Here is a 19,182-nt window from a genome sequence, read left to right on the forward strand (position 1 = left end):
GCTTATAGGGCTTTATCATGAAGTTTTTTCACCTTATATTACTTATAAGCTATGGTGATTGCTAAAACAAATAACATTCAAAAAATGTACCAGCTGATAAATACCAAAATTTTAGCATGTTGTTATGTTAATTGTATGTGTAATTCTGGAAAAAGCATGTAGCTAGATTTCCTTTTAAAACAAAATGTGAAAGTATAGCCTACTTATTAGAACACTTCAACCTTAAAATATGAATACTTCCTGTGCCAGATTCTGTTTTATCATCTAGTTTCATTTACTTAGGCCATTTGTAACCGCTGTTGCTACTAAATGGCACAGTATTTCTTCACATTTTTGGGTCTTTTGAAAATATTTGAAAACAGAAAATGACATGTTCTTGGAATTCCCCCTGTGAATCGCATCTATTCAGTGCATCTTAATGAAAATAATAGCCTTGTGTGAGATGTGTGCTTTAAATTAAGATGAAAATATTTACTTTGGGAAAATAATTCTTATTTTTGTTACTGATATGCAGGTCTATTGTTCCAATGGCGAGTATAACAGTACTAAAGTTAAAATGTCTCAGTCAACATCCTGTAAGTCCTTTTGGGGTCACTTGTTATGTCTGTATAATGTATGCATTAGCTCCTTATAAAGCAACGTTATTTATGCATGTTTACTTACATTTGATTGTTACATGTTGAAATGATGGGCTTTCTAGAAATACAACGTTTAAAAATTTTATAATAAAGATAAATAAGTGACAAATTATATAAAAATGCATTATCTGAAATTCAGACTGGGAGATAGTCACGAAAGTATTTTTATTTTATAAAATACTGTACAAGAGGCTTTGTAATTATTACAGTATAATTATGCTTATAACATTTTTATGCTAGTGCTTTTGTGTACTACTTTAGACATTGTTGCCTATTTTTTTGAAACATCTTTTAAAAGATTTATTTTACTTATTTGAAGGGTAGACTAGTAGAAAGAGCACAAGACCAAGATTTTCTGTCTGGTGGTTCATTGCCCACATGGCCACGACAGCCAGTGCTGAGCCAAGCCTAATCCAAGAGCTTGGAAATTCATTGGGATCTCCCCTCCTGAGATGGAGGGGCCCGGGCACTTCAGCCAGGTACTGCTGCTACCCAGGCTCTTAGCAGAGAGCTGCATGGGAAGAGAAACAGCTGGGACCCAAACACATGCTTACAAGGGCTATGGACATCTCAATAAACAGCTTAACTCTGTGTCACACCAGCCACCTTCTCTCATCCCATCGCTACCTGTCATCTATGCATCTCATTTCTATTCCATTTTGCTTGGCATAACTATCTGAAACTGAAGTCTTTTCTGATTTAAGATAGCATGGGAAAAAACCTGTGAATTAAATTTCATTGTAATAATGAAAATAATTGTGGCTATTTGCATTCTTCAATTTTTTTTTCTTGCTTGCCAGAGTAACCACCATTAGCCATTTTGTTGTTTTCCATGTAATTTTCTGCATGACTGTATGAACTACTCTTTGTGGCTTGCTGGCATGAGCAGACACAGTTTTCTGAGCTCAGATTCACTTGTGCTGCAGCACAGTGTTGCCACCAAAATGAAGAGTCAGCCATTCTGACAGGTGTCTGGCCTTTGTTTGTGTTGTTTAGGTTTTAGCTTTTCCTCCTGTGTTTTCTACTCTCTGAAACAGGTGAAACCTATTATTCTGACTTACCTTGTGTCATTTTCTCTGACAACATGGATTTATGCTCTTTCAGTGTTCTCAAATTGAATTTTTAGTTTGTATTACAAAGAAGACCTTATTGACTCCACTACATGTAGACTTCAACAACAACAACAACAAATTAAAAGAACATTCACCTGGAGAAAAATAAGCAAGGGCAGCAAAAACAATAATTAAATAAAAACAAGGTCTAGTTGGCTCTTGAAGTCAATTATGAAAGTCAGAAACCCATTAAAATGATAGTAGTGTAAAGAAGAGGTTGGATAATCACATTTCTGATAAATGCTATCCACAAAATCTGGAACTAATCATCTTTAATTAATTAGATATACACAGAGGTGCATAGATATAAATGTGCTACTATAGCTGACATAATTTAACAATTTTATTGAAAGGAATTTGAGATAGAGGAAGACGTGAAATACGTGGGGTTGTCTCAGAAGCCCTTTTCAGCACAAGCATCTTCCCTAAATGCTTGCATTGCAGTCCAGCCCTTGACATCATTTTTCCACGTGTGCAGCTTGAATTAGTAGCCCCTTAAAGAAGAGAAATGAATTCCTATTTTACGGACTAGGAAGCAAGGCTATATAATTTAATCAACATGCTCTGTGCAATGTGTCAGAGAATCGGTAGGGTCGAATTTTGAACTAGGTTCTGATAATTCCGAGCCAAAATTGAATTCATAAATTCCCATTTTCATGCTTATAGTGATAAAAATTCTGAGCATGAGGCCATCCGCTTGGCAGCTGTTAACTGCGTGGTGTCTTTTCCACCTTTTGGATTGTAGAAGACCTATTTCATACTCCAGCCATTCCTTGTCAACACAGAAAACATCTTTTATATTCTTTCCACCTATTTTCTAGAATGAATATGTGTATATATATATATATATATACACACACACATACACACGTAATGCAAATATGCATATTGCTTAGTTTTCACTTGTTTGCTTTCCTCTCTATTGTCTGCTTCTTGGAGTTTTGTGACCTGGAATTGCTTTCCAATTTGTTTTTCTACTGCCCTTCTCATCTTCTAACCTACTTACCATTTGTTTATTCTATTCAGTGTTCGTTGTCTTCTTTTCCTCACTAGTAAATAACTGTCACGGGCACAGAGATCTTTGTTTCTCATAATGTCCTATTTCTAGATCCGTGTTTGACAGTGTGTGTGTGTGTGTGTGTGTGTGTGTGTGTGTGTGGTGAATAATTAATATTTAGATTCTATGTCCCAGACACTGTTCTCTGTTCTCACTGTGGACCAACTCATTTAAACTCATTTTAGAAATTAGGAAGCAAAGGTACAAAGAGAAGGATCCCAGCCAGGTTCCCAACTTGAAAGACGCTAAGGCCCCAGGCAGTATCTGCAGGTTCCCTCCATGTATGGGTTGTGGGGCACACTGATACAGTGCAAGCGATGACTCAGACACATTGTGTTGTGGAACCCTTCCTCAGAAAGGGGGAGGCTCCGCATTAACCTTAGAGGAAACTGAAGCCAAGGTTCATTCTAACCGCAGAACAAATCCATTTGTCTCTTGGTCGATTGATTCCCCACCTCAGTGTCAACACAGGAGTGCTTATCCCTGCTTGTGTCGCCTTTCTGATACCCTCAGGAGGCTGGTCACTCTACACATAAAGTGAAACTGAGTGACTTTCTCTGGATATTATACTACACAGAAAAATTGCAGAAGCATTTCATTTTTTCCAAGGAAGTGTTGATCATCTCACAGTAATTGAAAAATAATAAGTTCTTTTAAGTTGATTGTACAAAGAACACAGCAAATATTTGACATAATAACCTCTCCTGATGTACCATTTTAAATTTCTAGACAATTCTAGAGCGCTGATTGGTTTCCTGGTATTTCTGATCATCGTGACATCAGTAGCACTGCTTGTTGTGCTCTATAAAATCTATGATTTGCATAAGAAAAGATCCAGGTAAGAACTGATCTGCGAATATTGAAATGATAATAGTGATAGATATCGATGCAGGTGCATAAAATAAGGCATCGACAGAAAATAAAACACAGGAATGGGGAAGGTGGTGCGATGTTCAGTCTGTGGCAGGAGTCTTGAACTCAAGAAGCAGAGACAAAGCAAACAGACAGCCAGGTCCACTGCTCCACTGCCCAAGTGCTCACAAAGACTAGAGACAAAAACTCCATCCAAAGCTCCCAGAGAGGTGGCAGGCATTCCCGCTGCCTCCGCAGTTCACCAGCAGCAGAAAGCAGGAGTTGGGATCTGGTCCTGGAACTTGAACCTAAGCCCTCTCACATGGAATGTGGATATCTCTGTCCCTGTCCGAACTTCTACTGCAGTGACTGACCTTAGGGTCAGGGACTTTAATGTGGCTGTGTAGATGTCATATAAGTATTAATACTTGCTGTACATTCCAATGATGTTATAAATGTGTTTTACCAATACATAATAAGAATTCATGTCTGTTGTGGCACAAGAGGGTCAGGGGCATGTATGAATGATGAAAGAAAAACTAGGAGGGCAGCATCTGGGGAAGTGTGTGTATTGCTTGGCTAGAAACAACCATAATTTATGAAACACAGGATTGTCAAACAAAATTGCTTGGCCACTTCTCTGAGTTTAGTAGATGATTCTGGGAGTACTTTACCTTATTCTGTTCTTCCTCTCCCTCTTATCACACCTGCCCCCTTTTTTTCTGTCCTTCCTTCTCTGCTTTTCTCTCTCCCTCCTCTTTCTTTCTGGGATTTGTTCCCTCCAACACATTCATTAAATAAAATCAATTCCATTATCATTGAATGTCAACTGATTTGTATGTTTTTAAGAAAATATAATCTTGTGTTTATTTATTTCATAGCAACTTAGATGAACAACAAGAGCTTGTTGAAAGGGGTAAGTGTGTGCATTTTTACTGGTGAATATTCCATTCCTTGCATTTATGTCTATTTGCCTTAAATAACAATTGGGTACTTTAAAAGGAATTTGCTCTAAGACAACGCTGAAACTTAAAATTCTTCTGCTTGTTCAGCAAAGGTCGGTGAGATTCCCAGTGTTGGTCACATGTTGTGCCAGGTACTGAGGCAATATCAGACACAGTCATTGAAGGGTTAGGGATTGAATCAGGAAAGGAAGATAGACATTGACAAATAAGATAGTATTCTGGCAAATGTCCTGGTGACTGAATGATGATGATGATCAAGACAGAAGAGAGAACACTGGATGTGGGGAGGCAGAATGTTGCCTGTTGAGGCTGTGGGTAAGCAAAAAAGCCCATAACCATCGGAGCGGTGGAGGGTAGGTGTGCAAAGCCACAGAGATGCAGGCAAGCAAAATGATCCCACTGTGGTGCCATGGCGCCAACTCCCACTAAAGGAAGATTTACGCATGAGGAGAAAGAAGAGCAATTGGACTTTAGAGAAGATAGCAGAGTTCTGATTATCTCTTATTTATTTTCTACCTTTTACATTATTTTTCTCATTTCCTTAAAAAGTGTGAGCCAGTAAGAACAGATGGCATTGAAGACACTGAAACTATGTTTGGAACAAAGAAAATTTCAGAATTCTTATGCTACCTTATGTTTGAAAGCTATCCTCGGGCAATAGCAAATAGCAATTCTGTGAGCCAGAACATCAGGGCTAATTCTTGGGAGCTTCTTCCTAGATGTTCACTTCCTTTGCAGGATGTGCCTTAGTAAAATAAATTTACTATCTTTTGCTTGCTAGGATATAACCTGCAGGAAGGCCAAGAAGTTTTCTTTCATACTCCCTGTTTTAAACTCAGTGCCTAATGAGTGAGTGTATTTGGGCTTTGATGAACAATGCAATTCATGCAATCATCTCTCCTAAAGATGAGTTTTGATTTGCTGAAGTTAGAATGCAGGATGAGGGAGAAAAGAGGAGAAACCATTTCCAGGAGTCAAAGCAGGTTAGGAGCTGTCAAAGACATAGCTTATCTCAGCATTGATACTGGCACAGATTGCACTGGGAAAGCATGCAGACTTCACTGCCCAAACCCCATAAAAACCCAAAAGCGACCTTTGGTTCAGGATGAATGGGGATCAGAGACCCTGACAAGCCAGAGCATCATCAGTATAAGGCCAGTTTGCTCACCGTACTTGGATAAAAAGGTACTTGTCCACCGTACTTGGACAGACAACATGATGGCTTACCTCCATCTACTCTCTTCCTCCGAGAAATGGGAGCAATTGATACTTACTAAAAATATATCATGAGCAGCACCCTGAGAAGTACAGCTAAAATTCTCTTCTTTAAAATGGCTTTTTAGAATTACATGTAAACTATAACTTTGGATAGATGATTTGTCTGTTTACTCTCCAGTTATTTACACATTGCGCTTCATATTTGGAAAGTGGGATAATTGAATTCCACTTGCCTCACAGTTGGATAAATCTTGATGATCAAATTAAGCTAAGTCCTTTGTATAAGCACAATTCTCTTTACTTCAGTTATATTTTTACATTATTTCGCCAGTTCAAATGTAAATATAGGGAAACAGTCATTAATAGTATAATATGAGTACATGAGAATAGTAACTGCTGTAAAAACTGTTATCAGAAATGTGGATTTTCTTACCATGGGCTTATTGGCCTGAGATCTTTGTTTTAGTCACAGAAAATATCAAATAACATTCTAATAGAAAGAACAGTCCAAAGTCTAGAAACAACCAGGTCTATGGTTTATAAGTCGTTTACACAAGGGAGAATGTTTCTGCTTGCATGAGGCTTCTCCAGCATAATGTGTGTAAGAAGAAAATAAGCTAATGACTGAATCTGAAATATTGATTTAATGCAATATGAATGTGTATTTGGAGAACACTCATAACACTAGGCCTGAATTTTTGATGTCTTATAGATGATGAAAAACAACTGATGAATGTGGAACCAATCCATGCAGACATTTTACTGGAAACTTACAAGAGAAAGATTGCTGATGAGGGGAGACTATTTCTGGCTGAATTTCAGGTGTGTACAATTCTTCATATGTAATAACAAATTTTACTCATTGATCAAGTGATTCTATTTTAAATCTGTCTCTATAACCATTACTTTTTATCATTTATTCTATGTAATTTTGCAACATAATTGAAGCAGAACTTGTTTCAGACATGCACAGACCAGAAGACACTCTCCTAAATGATTGACGAGATCATAATATTTAGCAAGTAAATGTTTAATGTGATGCTTTATTGCATATTCATCAATGATGAAGTTGTGTTGGAAAATGTATTCGGTTGTTTTGTGCTTCCATTCTAAATAATCATCCACGCATCTTGTCTTAAACACATTTAATTCAAATTCATTCATTTAATTTTTTTCTGAATTAAGTCTGTCACCAGTTTTTAAGGAAAAGCACTTTTATGCTTCTACTTATAAATGTCATATGGAACTTGTTTAGTAGTATCAAGAAGATAATCTGGATGACTTGTTGGACGATAGAAGAGGGGGAAGTTAATTGCCCTTAATCTGTTGCGATTTAAGACATTTTTTGTGCTTTGCAGAGCATTCCAAGGGTGTTCAGCAAGTTCTCCATCAAGGATGCCCGAAAGCCATCAAACCAGAACAAAAACCGTTATGTCGACATACTTCCTTGTGAGTACTCCTTGGGAATCGAATTTCATCCTATTGTGGCTGCTTCATTTTTCACTTATTCTCTTGTTTCTTTTATTTTCTTTAAACAGATGATTATAACCGTGTTGAGCTCTCTGATATAAATGGAGATGCAGGGTCAAACTATATCAATGCCAGCTATATTGATGTGAGTTAAAATATACCGCTAATTCCTTTATATCCTTATCATTTGCCACTGATAAATATGCGTTTTCCTGCATTCATGAACAATTCATTAACTTCCCTTGTGTCTTGGTAAAACTTAAATGCATTATTAGAAGCATTTTGAACTAACTCCATAATGACACTGTTCTAAAGTTAGTAATGTCTATAAAATCTGTTCTTTGCCATGTGCCTGTTGGTGCTAGTTGCAGCATGAGTTTCCTTTAAAAACAAATGTTAGGAAACGCTGAAGTCTTCTAGTTCCTATTAAGCACTGGATACCTGGTTAGTGATTGGTGAATTTATATCCTGTGAGAGCTCCCCATTTTCCTGCATGCTGACTGTGTTCCCCAATGGTGGTGGACGCCTTGGAAGGTTGTCAAAGGCTTGAGTTGAGAGTCAAGTCAGGTCTACTAGATATGGATCTGTTCAGCTTTGTGTAACCCTACAGTTCAGTGGTGATGGATTTGACTGACACAGACTATCCGTCTCTTGGATTTACTCCAAAATATAAATATACATACCTGGTCAATTTACCAAACATCTCTAAAGATGAAATCCATTACAATGTATCACATCAATGAAATAATCTAATAATGTAAACAATTTAAATTAGTTCAAAAATATACAGAAACTTAAAAATGTCTTCTCACCCAACCTGCCCTTTGCCCAGTGTCCTCATTCACCACACAAGGCGAGCTTTACGGGCAGTCTTTCCATTTACCGAATCAGAATTTATGTATCTGTAAGGAAGAAAACACCAACATTTTTTCTTCTTTTTTTTTTTTTAGAAAAATTTAACATGACATTCACTATATTCTCTGCCATGCGATTTTCACCTAAAACATTAGTATGGGTTCTAGGTAACAACATCAGAGCTAGGAGCTCCTAGAAAGCAAATGTTTTTGTCCATTCACTGAAGAACTGTTGATTCCATTAAAGTATGAATGAATAATACTGTGTCATGAGAGGTCCTGAAATTAATCATGAATTCTTGTAGCTCGCATGCCACATCTCATTCAGAGGGACAGCCCACCTGTTTTCTGCAGCTTCTATCGTTGCTGATATGAATGTGAGATAATTCTGGAACAAAGTAGTGTAATCTTTTCTGTCCCAGTATGCTTTCTACAGTGAAAGCAGGTATTGTAGATAATAAATTGTATGCTACTGTATTCCTTATTGTAAGTGACACATAAGTCACCTGAGGAAATCAACACTGTGTTCCAACAATTTGGAATTCTGGGTGTACTTCCAGAGATATCTGTTCAAAGAAAGAAAGAGTAAGAAATAACCTCTTAAGAAACTGTGTAGCTGGTAAGGAGTCCACATCATTGGCAGCAGTGCCCTAAGGGTCATCAGGTCATCAGCTGTTTGGAGTATTTGCACTAGTTTTGTGAATTTCTATACTACTCAGATGAGACTGAAGTCTGGTTTTGAAAGTTATTTGGAATATGCAATAGCACATAAAAATCATGGATATTATTTATAAATGGTAAAATGATTGATGTAATTAAATACCTGATCATGAATCAAGAAAATCCCATAGTAATCTTAAAAAACGCCCAGGCGTAATCCAGAACTAAAAAAGCGTTGGATCTAGAACAATTCTTCTAACGCAACTTTTCGTATTGATGAATAATTGAATGATCTCCCCATGACCTATCTTTGTGTATTTTGAACAGGGTTTCAAAGAACCCAGGAAATACATTGCAGCACAAGGTAATATGGCAGCCTGCTATTCTTTTTGAAAAATTGCATCACTGCAGTTTTACAGAACTCTTTCTAACCAGCCTTTTCATCTTTACCTCCTAGGTCCCAGGGATGAAACTGTGGATGACTTTTGGAGGATGATCTGGGAGCAGAAGGCCACGGTCATTGTCATGGTTACTCGCTGTGAAGAAGGAAGCAGGGTAAGGACAAGGCAGGGTTTGGGATTGGGAAGAGAAAGTGTTAAACTGCATTTTTAAAATGACATAGGTTTGATCAACAAAATGAGATTCTCTTTTTTAATCTTTAAACATTCAATTAAAATTGCAGACATGTAGAAAATTGAAAGCATATATACATATATATCTTTCAAGACTCATAAAATATTAAGGTTTCTGTTAATTGTCAGATTTCTATTTGAAATTCTTGGCATTTTTTGCAGTTTTGTTATACTTGTAAGTTCAGTACGTTTTGATGTGCTACCTTCAAAAGTGCTTGTGAAAATGTGAAACATAACTGACTTTGGCTAGATGGGTGATGCTCGCGTGCTAAGACATCAGATGTGACAGCCTTTCTCCCATCGCAGACCCCAGAGGATGTCCTTTTTAACTTGCAGGTTCACAAAGGGAGGGTACCCTTCTGCTGGATAGTATAAAAGGAAGTTCTCCTTAATTAGTTAGCTTTTCATCAATATAATGAAATACCTGAGACTGTTTCACTTTGTAAAAGAAAGGATGGATTCAGATCCCAGTTTTAGAGGTTCAAGTTCAAGATTTAGTGGCCTGGTTGGTTGGATCTGTGGTGAGGGCAGCAGAAAATAATGGAGAATGTGTATGTGGAGCAAGTATCGCTTGGCTTAGTCAGAAAACAGAGAGCACAGTTAGGCCGAAACCAGGCCTTTATATCAACTCTCAGGGGAACTGACTTCAAGCGCAAGCCCCTAGGAACCTTTGGATCTCCCACAGAACCCCCTGCCCCAGTACTGAATGCCAGGCTGGGATTGTGTGTCTGTTCTTTATGACGCTGGAAATATTGAATGAGCTCATTGGGAACTCACATTCAAACAGTAAAATTTCCATAGATACTCATGTGCATTTCAAGGATCCCAAAGTGTAATTATGCTGATGGAAGAATGCATACACGTTCAGAAAATTTCAGATGAATACACTTTTTGGCTGTGGTTTTTAGAAGTTTTTCAATACAATTTTTTTTACATCAAAAACCAGAATCACTAACGATGTTTTGAAATACAGAACAAGTGTGCTGAATACTGGCCCTCGATGGAAGAGGGTACCCGGGCTTTTGGAGATGTGGTGGTGAAGATCAATGAACGCAAAAGATGCCCTGATTACATCATCCAGAAACTCAGCATCACAAACGTGAGTGTGCGCCAACACGTGGCAGCCGTTTGGATGACGTTTCATGGCAATGCAGTTGTGTAATAGGAACATGGAGCTTAGAACACTTATTTAGGGCCTTAAGACAGAGAACTGGACTAGAGTAACAACCCAAGTTCAGGGGATCAAAGTTAAGACATTGTTCACAAAAGTTTCACTCCAATCCAAGCCAGAAGTATGTATTGTTGGACTCCTAATGTATTTTTAAAGGAGAATCCATTAAATGTGTTGAATGAAAGGTTAAAGTGGTAACTGAATCAATATGCAGCTCTTACTGTCAGTGAGTTCTTGCCATTATGGAAAGAGTAGTTGTGTAAAGGCTACAATGCAGACCTCGCTAAGAATTCAAAGGTTCTGACTTACAGTGGAGATAGGATGTTAGGTCAGAAAATAAAGAACTCCATGTGCCTTAGGCAACAGCCAGAAATGGAGGTCATTACACATATGATTTTATTGTGTTTATATAAAAATGTTTCTATTTCTACAAAAAAATATGGGAGTCTACAAAGAAAGTAGATTCATGGTTGCCAGGGACTGATAGTCTTTTAGAAACAGGGAGTGGCAGTGGATGGGTTCAGAATTTCATTTTGTGGTCACAGAATGTTCCGTAATGAGTGGTAGTGCTGCACGACTGTGTGAATGCAGTAAGAACAGTTTGAGAGAGCGAAGGTTATGGTATGTGAAATGGACCTTAATAGCACGGCGTAAAGCATGCAGGTCTTTAAAAGAGAACTGAGCCCTTGAATCGGATTTGTTGGAAGGCACTCAGGGATCCAAGTTGTCTTCCTCTATTGTTCAGAAACAAACAAACAAACAACAACAACAACAGACTTCCTGAGTGTTTCTCCAGACGGCTCTGAGCCTCACACGGCATTTTTACCTGCTGTGCCCGGATGGTTGTGAAGCAATCCTACCAATGGTTCCTGATGAAATGCCAAAGGGCACATACGAGAGCATGTGTAGAGGCTGACGGCCAGCTGGTTGTATTGATTAGTCTTGGATTACTGTCCTTTATTCCTGTCAGAAAATTACAATCGACATTTTTTTCTATTTCTTATTCATTGCCTTTTTTTTTTTTACCCCCAAATGTTTGTGTTTCTACTGTTACATTCATGTAGGTTTCCCCTGTTACGTCCATGTAGGCTGTTCTTCACACCTGGTCACAGAATTGTGGTTTAAGCATCCTCTGATGGTCACTCTGACATCGGGACAATTACAAGCAGAAATCAGGGTTGATTTCTCTCAATTTCCTCTCTGCATTCAGAGTTGGCAGTTCTGCTTTGTGAGGGACTAAGGAATGTGTGGACTGAGTCCCTAAACAGACTTTCCACACGTCCTCTTGTCTGACCTCTGAAGAGAAGTATTTTAAACAGCTGTGAGGATGACCTTGCCCGTTTTTCTCAGACCCCTGCTCACCACGAGCAGCCCCTTCTCCTTGCCGTGTACTTCCGGTTCCTTCCTGGGCTTGTCCGCGTGAAGGTTCCCACGAGTCCTTCCCTGACTGTGCCGCTCAGCAACTGCGCACGGAGCAGTGCGTGCAAATCCTGCAGGACATTGTAATCAGTGTCGATTAACGAAAAGAAAACTCAATTGACGTTGCAAGAAGCACTGGATGCCTGCCCCGAAGTGTGTTTTGCATGAGGGCTTTTTATGTATTGATACTCCCACACAGTTATTGGTGTGATGAATTTTTTTTCTTAAAAACAATATTTATCTCAATTAAAATTGTATTTCTTGACCAGAAAAAAGAAAAATCAACTGGGAGGCAGGTGACCCATATCCAGTTCACCAGCTGGCCTGACCACGGGGTGCCCGACGACCCACACCTGCTCCTCAAACTGAGAAGGAGAGTGAATGCTTTCAGCAACTTCTTCAGCGGCCCCATCGTGGTGCACTGCAGGTAGAGCAAGGGCTGCTTGACCGCAGGGAGCTGGCCTGTGCACATCAAATAACCCGGGGCGGTTAGAGACGGCTTCCCCTCCGGACATGGCTGCTCTGGAAGACCTGCCTTCCCTTTTCACCTCTGCTCCCTCTGGATGGCCTTCCATTCATTTCTTCTTTTATTTGCTTCCCCAGTGCTGGTGTGGGGCGCACAGGCACCTATATTGGAATCGATGCCATGCTGGAGGGCCTGGAAGCAGAGAACAAAGTAGATGTTTATGGTTACGTGGTCAAGCTCAGGCGGCAGAGGTGCCTGATGGTCCAAGTGGAGGTACGTCTGGCCTTTAGAAACAGTTTTTGTTTTCGTGGTTAAGCTTTCCAGAGTAGTAGTCATGATCTTAAAAAATAAATAAATTGGGCCCGGCATGGTGGACTAACGGCTAAAGTCCTCACCTTGAATGCGCCTGGATCCCATATGGGCGCCGGTTCCAATCCCGGCAGCTCCACTTCCCATCCAGCTCCCTGCTTGTGGCCTGGGAAAGCAGTCCAGGACAGCCCAAAGACTTGGGACCCTGCACATGCATGGGAGACCTGGAGGAAGTTCCTGGCTCCTGGGTTTGGATTGGCTCAGTACTGGCCGTTGCAGCCACTTGGAGAGTGAATCATTGAACGGAAGATCTTCTTCTCTGTCTCTCCTCCTCTCTGTAGATCTGACTTTGCATTAGAAATAAATAAATCTTTTAAAATAAATAAATAAATAAATTCACCATGTCTTCAAACTTGGGTCAAAACCGCGTTCTTTCAGTTTTGTGAAAACTAAAACATTACGTGGTCATCATCAAAGTTAGACCCATTTTATATTACTAACTAAAACACAGTACGTGAAGGGAAGATCACAAATATTTTAAACAAACAATAAAATATTAGTTCCGGGAAAAAATAAAAATTCTTTAAGTAGCTTTGATAGCATCTCAAAATATTAAAGCAGTGAAGACCACAAAATGCAGTGTACACAGCCAGACTTTTGGAACTCGATTTTCATAACTAAAATATTACCTCTATTTCCTTATAGACTGTATCCCGGGACAATTTTCAGTCCTCCTAAGGCTCAATTCATTAATAAGTTATCCACAAAATGGAAATAATGATAGCACCAACTCCAAAGATTTTTACAAGAATGGCACTATAGGTAGAGCACTCATATTGCTGGCCTGTACTCGGTGTTGAAGGACTGTAAGAAATAATAATTACTAAAAATGCCTGTTCCTAACACAGTGCTAGCATATGAATAAACTCAACCGAAACAATTGTAAACAATGCACAAAAAAAAAAAAAAAACGCCAGAAACGGGGATAAGAATGTATGCTGCACTGAGCATTCTTAGAATGGTAGAAAATGAAACCATTTCAAGGATAGATCAGCCGAGGAATGGGACACAGGCTGTCACCATGTTCACTACTACACGTGCTTGCTGCAAGGTAACAAAGAAGGTGTGTCCACAGAGGCACAAATGAAAACGTGGATGAATAAAACCATGAAAGGAAACATGAAGGGCATCATACATGCAAGTTTTACAAAAGCACACAAATATGTGCAATGTGTATGGATACATTGGTGTGAGTATAGATTTGAAAAATTGATTGTGAACCAAAAAACAAACTTTGTGGTAGGAAAATTAGCATATAGAATTAAGCTCGGGGAAGTAGAGGCATGAAAGGTGCTTCTCAGATGCATGTAATTTCCTCAAAAATATTCAAACATGCTGCAGTTTGCTTCAATATGTTCCAGTATATGCAAAAATAATCAAATATGTTGGGAGTTGGAGGTTGCTAACTTTACATCTTACTGATTTTTATTACAAAATAACTTTAAGTTTTTAAAAAGTTCTTGGAATATTAACTTGCTTCTTTTACTTCAGACATACTTTATTCTATGTAAAATAGACACATATATTATATAAAATTTAGTACAAAATGCTAAATACTATATATAGTTTTGTTTATGAGTAATTTGATTTACTAAGTAATTAGTCACCGAAGGAATATACTTTTTCTTAATTTTGTCTCTGCCTCTGAAATAAAACAAACAAAAAATATAGCTAAGCATGCATATAGACCTAGTTCATCTGCTTGACAAGCTATTCTATTTTCCTGACAAAATAGTCGGAAATGGAATGTCTGTGTATTTCAGAGAATTATGAAGACCAAGGTCCAGTTTATTTCAATGCAACATATATCAATTATCCTTTGACATATACTGTCCTAGTAAGAGTATGAACCAAATTATGTTAAGTGTATTTCATTTAACTGTGCCTCACAAAACTAGATTATCAGTTTACTAATTGAATGTTATCTTGAAATCGTAGGCACAATACATCCTGATCCACCAGGCTTTGGTAGAATACAATCAGTTTGGAGAAACAGAAGTGGGCTTGTCAGAGTTACATCCCTACCTCCAGAACATGAAGAAGAGAGACCCTCCCAGTGAGCCCTCTCCCCTCGAGGCGGAATTCCAGGTACCTGTAGGAATAACAGGAAAGGGGTCTTGAGTGGAACGGAGTGCTGTCTGCTTGCCAGTGCTTGCCATGCACTTGACCCAGTTCTAGAATTTAGTCCTTACCCTAAAGAAGACAAAATACCTAGAAGAATTTAACAGGATACCCGATTCTTAAGGCATTGTATTGGAAACTTGTTCAAACCTGAAGTGTGATTTTACCAGTAGTGTTTTAACCATTCGTTATTCTACCACTAACACTTTGAAGCATTCCTTATTAAACTGGTATTTTCACAAAGTGTCAAAATAGCATAAAGCCACACGATTGTTCTGCTAAAAACAGTGTTGGATCTCACTTTTAGAAGCTGCATCTGGTTTTGATTTGTAAAGGAAACAATTAGAGGAGTTGATGATTGCTTAGGAAATTGATCAGGCTGGAGCTGGTAGACAAAGTCAAGGATAACTATATGTATCCCACCTATTTTGGGGGCAATTATTCAGCCTGCTAGCTTAGGGTATAGCTCACTGTTACCACGGGATTGCGATAGTGGTCCAATTGCCAGAAAACATTTTGCAAATTTTTTTCTTCCATCTATGAAGTCTAGTTTTATTGAGTCTTTCTGTAAACTCCTGGACAGACCAATTCAGAGAGCTTTCCATGAGGCAGCAATGTGCTTTTAGTAGGTCACAGAATGAGTTAGATCAAACTGGGACTAAGGTAGTTCAAACCTTGCCTGAGGGAAGTAGTGAAATGTTTTATCTAGGCTGAAGGGAGATGGAAAGTGAAGGTGGAGATGCAAGTTGGCTCATAGATTTGCAGATGAGATGTTAGGGCAGCTCTCGCCTCATTACCTGCATTTCTCAAGAAGATAGGAGGTGAGATCTCACATCCTGTGCACAGCAGCAGGTGCAGGGTGCAGGTGCAGCTGCAGGTACAGCAGTGAAGAGGGCAGAGAAGAGTTTAATGCTTGGGGTGTGAAATGATTGCCTTTAAGTAGGAATGAAGTCTCCCTACACAAAGGTAATGAGGTTTCAGGAATTATTGTGACTATTCAAAATACAATGAACGGCCCATCAGACACGTGTGTGGCTTTTTCTGTAACATTGTCCTTCCTAGGTGGAGAGACTGTACAACTCTAGATAGTGGGGTTAAACTCTTCTGGGTTTTGAAAGGAAGCTATTGAAAAATAGGAAGCAAAGGGGTGGTAAGTGTTTACCGACGATGGTAGCTGTGGATAAAGAACAGTGACTTGTTCAAATGAAGGACAAGAGGGAAATTTCGTTTGAGTTGCAGTTCATAAGGCTGCAGACACCACAATAAAGGAGGAAGAAAGAATTAAGGACATCTTCCATGATAAAAGTGGTTGGAATCGTGATTTCAGAGTTGTTGTTTAGAATCAGACTGGCAGGTTGAGGATGGTGATGAGGCATGACTGCAGTGAGGGGGAAAGGCTGTAGCAGGTGGCGACCGTGGGAAATGAAGAACTTGAGTGTAGAGCAGGACACTTTAGTCCTTTGGAAGAAAGTAAGGATGATAAGCAGAGAATGCAGTTATCCAAGTCTAAACTAAATGAGAGGAAGTGACGCAGACATCACTTCTGAACACCAGCACCTGACATCTCTGAGTGAAGGGCAGTAGAGAGAAAGCTGTGCAATGTAAGAGCAGGAAAGTGAAAGTTCGGACTTCTGAAATAAAAATGAGTAGAAATGGTTTGCAAGTGGAAGCAAGGAGCTCTTTGAGGTATGTCAGCTTTTTCCTAAAAGGGCAACGGTTCTTGTGGTTTCCTCAGGAGACACAGAGTTCATTTATTTTTTTTATTAAAAAAAACGATAAAAAACAAAAACAAAAACAAAAAAACGAGAAAGGGACTGCTGAGATATGATGATCAGGGTGTCCTAAGGACAGACCCCAACACCAGTGGGCAGAGACAATGTTACTGATTAATGAGGTGTACTTGAAAGTACAAGAAACCATTTAGGAAAACAAAATCTGGGTGTATGGATGCACTGAGGGGCTTGGTCTTGTTGTGGGGAGATGAAACAAGGAAGGTTTGAAGAGGGAAGATGAACTGTTCATTTTACTTGTAGTCACTGACAATGGCGGGAAACTGAGGTGACATGGTGGGCAGTCTCAGGAAAGCATAAGGTGTGATGCTTCACTTGGCATCTTGCCTTGCACACAACTCACAGAGATTGTGCAGTGACCTGGCATGGACTCAGTGGTGATCTCATTCATTCATTGGACTGCATGGTTATTCTGTAGGGTTTGAGAGAGTGCTTGTTTTATTAGAATGAGGGTACCACACTAAGTATGGTACACATGGACACATGCATACATGTATATATGTGCAAAATCATGCTGGATTTTCTGAGATTTATGTCTAGATTATTCATAATGGTGCACATGCTATCATCGTAAAATATTAAATGCCTTCCACTTGATGAAGAGCTTTATAAAACTATTGGAAAGAGAGCTCTAGACATAGAGGCTTTCCTGAAGAAATGGCCATTAAAAGTGATATCAAAAGTGAAGGACAGGTTACCGAAGTAACCAAAAGGGCAAGACTTGTCAGCCAGAACAAGCATGTGTCTACTACGAGCTAACAGATTGGAGCCTTCTGAGGATTGGGGGAGTTGGTTTGGCTTAAGAGACGAGGCTCCTACAAGGGACAAAGCTGGAGAGAGAGTCAGCAAGCATCCCACAAGGCTTTTGAGGAGACTCGCTGTTTGCTCACAATGATGCAAGTTGCAGACAAGCCTGGGAGGAACACGTCCTGTTTTGTATTTTAGAGGGATTAGAACAAGCATGGCGGAGAACTGAGTCTGCTTAAGAAACCTAGATGTTTTTCACATGACAGTGAGGGCAGACCAGGCTAAGCAGTAGGGAGGGAAGTCAGGATCTCTGGGCTGAACCAGGCGAAATGACTGATCTTGTTGGCTGACTGGTTACTAGGAATGAGAAGGACAACAATCTGGAGGGGAAAAATGCATGGCATGTTCACTTTCTAAGCTTGTACAAAGTCTCCTTAGAGTTATTTCTGGCCAGTCAAAATAGTTTATTATCAGTTTTGCAATGGGGACAATAGTCAACATTGGTACAGCAGTCTCAACACACATTCCTACACTGCTTTGTTGTCAAGAGCCTTCACATGGGAAACATGTTCTGTATGTAGTTGTGGGATTTTAGTTAAAACTCATCATGTCAAAACTATTAAATTCTTGAATATTTAAAAGGAAAAATTCAGAGGTAAACTAAAAAAAAAACCCTGGTGAGTAGTATGTGAAATTTTCACAAAAAAATGATGAAATGTTTTTCTTTGGGGATTGTCTTATATTTCAATAATAGATAAAGTCAATATTTTGATTTTGAAGGAATTTTCCATTCCATTTTTTTTTCGCAGAGACTTCCTTCATACAGGACCTGGAGGACACAGCGTGTTGGAAATCAAGAACAAAACAAAAATAAAAACAGGAATTCTAATGTCGTCCCATGTATGTAGTTTGTTACATTTTTTATTTCTATTGGAGACAATTAAACTTTGTTTAATGTGAGCCATGGACATGGAGTGATGATCATAAGCAGAATGAAGCCCATGTCCTGTGTATCCCTGGACTTTCCGGTCCTGGTTCTGCTCAAGATTCCAGTTTCCTGCTGAAACACATGCAGGAGGTGCCGGAGGTAGCAGGTGGTGGTTGAAACATGAGCATTCCTTTCTCCAAGGTGGGAGGCGGAATGGAGTTCCTGGCTCCTACCTCCCTGGGTTGAAGTTGGCTTAGGAATGAGTCAGCAGAACAAAGCTCTGTCTCCCTGTGTCTCTATCTCTTGCCTTTTAAATAGATAAATAAGTACAAATTGTAAAGCAATTTGGTTACAGCAAGTGCTTTAAACTCCAGACATTTACAATGGACTTTGGAGATAGGTTCAATGTTTCCTTCCTATCAAATAACTCAAAAGCACATTGTCAAAGAAAAAGTTCTGAAATTGGGAGAAAAAAAAGACCAAATCCCCTATCCCAATTCTATTTCATCTTCTGTTTATTGATATATACTTCCTTCAGAGTGAGTGTCAAACATTAATTTTGTTTATCTTCTGTTTTCTGTTAATTCCTAAGTATGTGAGACTCAATATGAGGAATACTCTATTATAAACTTTCAGGCTTAACATTTAGCAATTCAAACCTGTGAAGTTTCCAAAACTTTAATTGTAATATTGTGCTATGTAAGCACATATAT

At 39.0% G+C, this 19,182-nt stretch overlaps 1 protein-coding gene across 1 annotated transcript in view; it reads left to right on the forward strand.

The window, feature by feature from the left end:
* Positions 1–19,182, forward strand: part of PTPRC (protein tyrosine phosphatase receptor type C) — a gene marked incomplete at its 5' end in the record, with an annotated part of 98,430 nt that overhangs the window by 71,333 nt on the left and 7,915 nt on the right. The window contains 13 exons of the mRNA XM_040985781.1: positions 515–575; positions 3,537–3,645; positions 4,541–4,575; positions 6,555–6,664; positions 7,201–7,291; positions 7,381–7,457; positions 9,154–9,190; positions 9,284–9,381; positions 10,432–10,557; positions 12,318–12,475; positions 12,652–12,787; positions 14,822–14,971; positions 18,351–18,441. Of these exons, the coding sequence (XP_040841715.1) occupies positions 515–575; positions 3,537–3,645; positions 4,541–4,575; positions 6,555–6,664; positions 7,201–7,291; positions 7,381–7,457; positions 9,154–9,190; positions 9,284–9,381; positions 10,432–10,557; positions 12,318–12,475; positions 12,652–12,787; positions 14,822–14,971; positions 18,351–18,441 (1,279 nt within the window). The remainder of the gene's footprint in view (positions 1–514; positions 576–3,536; positions 3,646–4,540; positions 4,576–6,554; positions 6,665–7,200; positions 7,292–7,380; positions 7,458–9,153; positions 9,191–9,283; positions 9,382–10,431; positions 10,558–12,317; positions 12,476–12,651; positions 12,788–14,821; positions 14,972–18,350; positions 18,442–19,182) is intronic.

This window comes from Ochotona curzoniae, unplaced genomic scaffold, assembly GCF_017591425.1.
Source record: "Ochotona curzoniae isolate NIBS_2020 unplaced genomic scaffold, NIBS_Ocur_1.0 contig_430, whole genome shotgun sequence".
Classification (NCBI taxonomy): domain Eukaryota; kingdom Metazoa; phylum Chordata; class Mammalia; order Lagomorpha; family Ochotonidae; genus Ochotona; species Ochotona curzoniae.